Source organism: Triticum aestivum, chromosome 1D (assembly GCF_018294505.1).
Source record: "Triticum aestivum cultivar Chinese Spring chromosome 1D, IWGSC CS RefSeq v2.1, whole genome shotgun sequence".
NCBI classification, from domain to species: Eukaryota; Viridiplantae; Streptophyta; class Magnoliopsida; order Poales; family Poaceae; genus Triticum; species Triticum aestivum.
This window is the reverse complement of record NC_057796.1, coordinates 436,391,798-436,398,456: the sequence shown is the minus strand read 5'-3', so window position 1 is coordinate 436,398,456 and position 6,659 is coordinate 436,391,798. Positions and strand designations below refer to the sequence as shown.

General features: G+C 47.1%; 1 protein-coding gene across 1 annotated transcript; it reads right to left on the bottom strand.

Annotated features, from left to right (window-relative positions):
- Positions 1-306: 306 nt before the first annotated feature.
- On the bottom strand, positions 307-5,713 carry LOC123182687 (ATP-dependent 6-phosphofructokinase 6). The gene is made up of 14 exons (XM_044595343.1): positions 5,138-5,713; positions 4,109-4,155; positions 3,957-3,996; positions 3,812-3,874; positions 3,589-3,726; positions 2,878-3,036; positions 2,740-2,793; positions 2,439-2,507; positions 2,182-2,311; positions 1,854-1,894; positions 1,431-1,655; positions 1,232-1,277; positions 975-1,126; positions 307-704 (listed from the first exon to the last, which is right to left on the bottom strand). Exons 1-14 carry the CDS (start codon positions 5,459-5,461, stop codon positions 483-485), a joined length of 1,710 nt encoding a protein of 569 aa, XP_044451278.1. The 5' UTR covers positions 5,462-5,713; the 3' UTR covers positions 307-482.
- Positions 5,714-6,659: the final 946 nt, after the last annotated feature.

The following is a 6,659-nucleotide window of genomic DNA, read 5'->3' as shown; positions in this document are numbered from 1 at the left end:
CACCCAACGCAGGCATCGCTCACACCCACTGACATGTGGGTCAGCCACCAGCTGTCAGTCCACGTGGACAGCACATACGGTGGCATACAGGCGGAGGCACCGTATATGCACCATGCGACAAGTTATAGCATCATTTTTGTGTATTTTACAAGTTTAGGCACTAAACTGACCGCAACAGACAAGTTAAGGCACCTGTGATGTATTTAACTCAACATATATACCCCCTCCAGCAGAAGGCCGCTGCAGATTTCACAGGAAATGCAAAGCAAATTGCCAGGGCAAAAAAAAAAAGAACATTATCAGCAGTAGCAGCACAATAATATACTGCTTATTTCACAGAACACCTGAACAGTATCCATACGTGCACTACTCATACAAGGGATATCGTAAGGAAGCAAAACTTCATGGCGTGGCGTGCCGTGGCACATGTTCATCAGCAGGATAGCAGTAGCTACTGTACACGGTTACAGACCAGCGCATCGCTATATCTCGCCGTTCGACGAAGCCGATGCAGATTGGTCAAATGCTTTTGCCACATTCTGGTTGGCGACAGGTGGTAGCGGAGGCTTGTTGGTCAGCCTATCGGCCTCCCTAGCCTCGTCGATGTCCTTCTGCCTCAGGAAACTTGGCTGGTTGGTCGACGACAGCAGCCTCGCCCACATCCGGTCAGTGATCTTCACCTTGTTCCGTGTGGACGTCACCCTCTGTAATCAAAAAGACATTTTGCTCGTGTTATGCTAAAATCATGTTTAACATGAGAACAGATGATGTGGTAGAGCGCTTCTAAATGGTTTAAATTATGTTTGCTAAAATGTCTTTGCCATGCCCTTCAGGTGGTAAATGTCAGCCCTTGCAGGAACTGAGAAAAATGGGAACTTAGGGTGCAACTGAACAACCCGTTGGAAGCCATATATGCATATTCAGCAAGCACGATTTTCCTACTGTAATGCACAAGATCACTTCAAGGTACTCACGTAGAAAGGTATGTAGGCATGTCTGCCATTGACCATCCCAACAGTGAAGCTGTATCCCGCCATTGCGCCATGGATGGCACTGTGAGCCAGCAGTGTGCAGTAGACATTGTCTGCTGCATTACTCGGAATAGCTCGGATCATGTAGGTAGGATCTGCAGAATGTTAGATAAGACTATTGTTAGCCTAGTGCTACACAGATCAACAAGTTGTTTTAGAACATTGTCCTCTGAAGTAGACACAATTAGTCAATATGTTACCAATGTATTTAATCGTCATCTCCATCTTTTTGCTCTTGAAGTGATCCTACAGTGCATTAATGAAATGAGTAAGTAAACCGAGTACTCCCTAAACTATTCATGCAACAGGTAAGGCAACACAATTTCTAGTAAATACCAATAATAATTATGTCATGGAGAATGGAATCAAGTCCAGTGGCAAGAATATGTCAGTATGTACCTTAATCTTGTGAGTCAGCCAGAGACCAATATCAAGAAGCAGCTTATTTCCAGATGCATCTAGCTGATCTGAAGCGGGTATGCTTTTGGCAATAATATCCTGGCCTGCTCCCTCAGCAACAACAATAACCATGTGCTTGTTCTCTTTCAGCCTCCTCTCTACATACTGAAGCAACCCCCCTTCCCCATCCATATAAAACGGAGACTCTGGAATCAAGCAGCAATCCTGTGGAAATCGGAGATCCAAATCAAAAATAAGTAACTCTTACATTGAGGTTAAATAATGAACAGAAAGCAAGAATTCTAATACTAATGTTTGAGAAATGGGTAGGAATCAAATCAATTATGCAGGAATAAGAAGGAATGAACTAAAACAAAATATAGAATGCAAAATCCTGGACACTTATAGAAGGGATCAACTTACCACATCCCGGCTTGCAAGAGTAGCATACATCGCAATGAACCCTGCATTTCAGAGGAAAAGGAATTTAACGATAAGAGAATGTAAGAGATAGCAAGTTGTTGTGGCTGAAATAAAGAAAAATCTAGCACCCTTTTTTCTGTATATATATGCAGACTGTGAATACAATTAATAAGATGTTGAATTGTTTAACTAACACTATATATCAACAAGCTTATCAAATAGTTTTCCTTCTATTTGTATAAATCTGACATTTGCTTTCAGCAAACGTATAAGAAAATAGCACGCACAAGATGGCAAGTGACTACGGAGAATATGTCAGAAAACTAACCACTATAACGACCCATCAGTTTTACCAAGCCTATTCCATTCTCAGCACTGCAAGCTTCCACATGAGCTGAATTAATGGCACGTTGAGCCTCTTCGACGGCCGAATCAAAACCAAAGGACTTGTCGATAATCTAATAATCAAAAGACACAAGCAATCAGTAACGAGTCATATCCTCCTATTTGTGGGCATATTAACTGATTTTGAGAAAACAGTTCTGCACAAGAAAATAAAGTAATGAACATATTGTAAACAATTACCGCTATGTCATTATCTATTGTCTTGGGAACCCCTGCCACGGCAACTTTTAGGCCACGCTTCCGGATTTCCTGATTGTATTAGTAAGGAATAAAGTATTATTATTTTCTTCAAATGCAGAAGGAAGAGCATTATGCATTATAGAGTATCTTAGAGAAATGAACTTTTTAGGTATTTCTATCTCTGTCACTAATGCATTCATGTAGTTATGTAAAGGATGTTGTTCTGGGGGTCTGGGTAAACACACTTACAATGAAAAGGTGGCCTATATGACTCAACTTTGTAGCATTATAAATTAATTACCTTGTAGATCTCATATGCTCCCTTCTGAGTCCCATCTCCTCCAATGATATACACCTAAACAACATATCCTAGAGTATGAGTTCATGTCCAGTCAGAATGGCTATGTCACAGTGGTGCAATCTGAAAAGTAATATTTACCTGATTAATTCCCCGATCCTGAATGTTGTCAACAATCTTTTTTGTATCATGACCACCTCGTGATGTTCCAAGGACTGTACCACCCCTCTTGTGGATGTCATTGACTGTCTTTGGTGTAATAGCAACATAATTGCTAGAATAGAAGCCCTTGTATCCATTCTATAATTGGGTAAGAAAAAGATTTTAAGAGACTGCAGGTCCCGAGTCATAACCAAAACTAAACATATGCAAAGTTGTAACCGTGGCAATACCCATAACATGCCAGTAACTGCTCTAACATGGTTATATAATTTTCACGCCTACATTACACTGAAAAAATCTGAAGAGAATATTTCACAAAAATAAAATAAAAATCACAGCAGGTCATTCATCTTATAGTTATTTCAGTATATTATAACAGATTCCAGTCAAGAAATAGATGCATTGCAATCTGAAATGTTTGATAAGGTGTGACTATAATATAGAGATCTTAAGGCACCTTGTGAGTCCTTTCAACAAAAGACAAATTTAGATAGACATGTACAAAAATGCAAGAGTAACATTTACAAGCATCTACAAGTCCTATGGTTTTGTTGACATTGTACGTTTAGAACAGGGCACAAACATTGTTTTTATATTTTGGTCATTAGATTGTTTCTCTTTTGACAGAAGGCACGGACAAAGATACAAGTATGTACATGGCCATTTAGAATAGGGCAGTATGGCACAAACCTGTATTCCAAAGATGTTGTTGACATTGTACATGTGCGCCAAGCCACACACCAGCTCCCTGATAACAGTGTTGAGCCCAGGGCAAAGGCCTCCACAACTTACAATGCATGCTTTCACTTCGTCTGACTCAAAATTAACCTAACAAGATTGAAGTACAAATATTTCTGTCAGACAAGACGCAAGTGATGCAGTCAATAATCAAACGAGGTGCGAGTGAGCGTACCCTCTGACGGGGTCCAGCACGACGGAAGTGAACCCCCCGGCGGCTATTCTTTTGAACAACAACCTGCAATAGCAAATATAGCTACTTGTAAATCCACTACCAACCACAACATCAGATTGAAAACATAGAGTGACACTCTACATACCTTTTGTGGTACGGTGTCATCTTCATCGACAAAATATTGCCTGATACAGATAAGAACAGAAGTTCCAGTGTCATATATACAGCATGCATACTCAGAGACTTACCAAAGAGAGGAAGATGAAAGAAAGGATATGTATGCAGGACAAGCCTTACTTGACAGTTGAATATGCTGGGTGGTCTTGTAATGGGTTCGGGTAAGTCTGCAAAAGGAATAAAACAGCAAACCATAAGCTCAATTCTCATGGATCATTGTTCACCTTCCAAACAAATTAAATTCACCGCGGTTGGGCACATATAAAAAGACCAACTTGTACAAATTCTCATAAATTGGCTCACGAATTTAACTGAACACGGCAGGGAGAAGCAGCCAGACAATAGATACTACTCCCTCCGTCCCATAATATAAGAGCGTTTTTTAGTGTCAAAAACGCTCTTATATTATGGGACGGAGGGAGTAACAAATTACTACTTCTCCGGTATCGATGTCGTCCATTCTACCCAATCAAATCCCCCATTCCCAAAAGCAGAGCCAACGACAGCAACTTATGGAACTATGAATCCACAGAACAGCCACAGCTTTGCTGGTCATGAGAGTTGCCTGCTACCTAATCAAATCTCCCATTCCCAAAAGCAGACGGCAACAGTAACGTACGAAAACAGAATCCACAGATTTTGCCACAGCTTTGCTAGTATTCATCAGAGTTGCCCTCTGTCTGTGGATCGTGACTGACTTTGCTAGTATTCATCAGGGTTGCCCTCTATCTGTGGATCGTGACTGACTTTGCTAGTATTCATCAGGGTTGCCCTCTATCTGTGGATCGTGACTGACTTTGCTAGTGTTCATCAGGATTGCCCTCTATCTGTGGATCGTGACCAACCAATCAGCCACACTGCAGGCTCTCAAGTCAGAGTTTGATTTCCACGGTACAGTGTCCAAAATTGGATCTGCACAGCGGAGATCCCAAATCGAGCTACCCACGCAAACATCGGGGCCAGGCTTGCCCCCAAAAAACGGGTAATCCCCCGCCCCGGAGAATTTCGCTGCTCACGCACGCCCCACTGACAGTCGCTTGGCTAAAGCTGCACCGCACAAAACCCATCACCACGAACCGAAACTAAGACCCGCGGTCGAGCAGAGGGGTAGAGACTAGAGAGGGAGTGGTAAGGGGGGCAGGGACTCACGGGGACGTCGGGGATGTAGTCGGCGAGGTGGGGCACGTCGTCGAGGACGTATCCGAAGTCGCCCTCGGAGATCTTGACGTATGCGGCGTCGGTGAGGCTGGCGTGGGAGGCGTTGCGGAGGGCGCGGAGGTTGGGGTAGGAGTCGCGGGAGATCCGCACGCACATGGCGGAGAAGGGCACCGCCGCCTTGGCGTTGCCCCCGCCCTGCTGCTGCTGCTCCCCGTCGCCCCCGCTCCCGCTGCCGCCGCCGTCGTTCTCCTCGTCCTCCCTCCGCTGCTGCTCGTCGTCGTCGCCGTCCGGCGGCAGGATGATGTGGGACGCCATGGCTGCCGGGGGAATCGGAATCGGAACCGGAACCGGAACCGGGGGGTTTCGCTTCGCTGCCGCGCTGTCGCGAGCCGACGAGAGGCGCCGCGGGTTTTAATAATGACCGAATGCTTCAGAGGGGGAGGGAGGCGTCGTCAGTCGGCAGTCGGCAGCGGGGAACAATCTCGGGGCGCGTGTGGAAAGCGGGGGACCCCGGAAAGCGGAGATGCGATGCGGCGAGCGGTTTCGGCCTGCGGTGCTGCGGTATGGTGACCGGCCTCTGCGTACACGGTTTTATTTTACCGGGAGGCGACGCCGATGATGACTTGTGGTTGCGTCCGGATCAGCAGCACTTGGAGACGGACTTGTCAATCAGGTGAAACAGATCTACTTTCCGAGTCTGTGTGCTGCACGACTGAAAATTAGCTAGAGCAACTCTAACGGGCCGACCCAGACGGCGTTTTTATCCGCTTTTTGTCCGTTTGTGTCGGCCGCCCGCCCGCCGTTCGCTCTCTTTTAGTTTTGGGTCGGCAGTACGCCCAGCGGGCCGACCCATTTCATGACCGCGCGCGTTTTAGATCATGCCAGCGGCCATGCCGTCGCCCTGGTTTTGGCGCTCCAGCACGCGGGGAAAAGCGGTCTAGCGCGCGCTGGTTTTGGCGCTCCAGCACGCGGGAAAGGTTTGCGCGCGCACCGCGGCCGGCGCTCGTTATAAGAAGGCGCTCCCTCCACACTCTGTCCGCCGCCCACTCGTCTCGCCCCCTCTCACTAGCCTCGCCGCCTCTGCGCCACCATGTCGATCCGCCGCCTGGGCGTTTCGGATTTTCGCGGAGTCCACGAGCGCCGCTCCGGCGCCTTCTCCTCCGAGATCTGGTTTCGCGAGAAACGTCTCACCCTCGGCACCAGCGGGCCCAGTGAGGAAAGAGGGCCAGCGCGCGCGTCCGTCGCGTGTCCGCGCCGATGCAAATCAGGCTCAAAAATGGGCCGGAAATGGGTCGGCAGGCGGACAAAAGCGGACGCGCGTCCGTTTGGGTCGGCGCGTTGGGCCGACTTTTTTGTCCGCGCCGACCCAAACGGACGGGCGCGGACGAAATGGGTCGTCCCATTGAAGTTGCTCTTACTCTACCACGTGCAACTATTGGCCGGTTTGAGACCAAGGTCAAGGGGACGCCGCCGTTCCATAAGAGCAACTCCAATGGGGCGACCCATTTCGTCC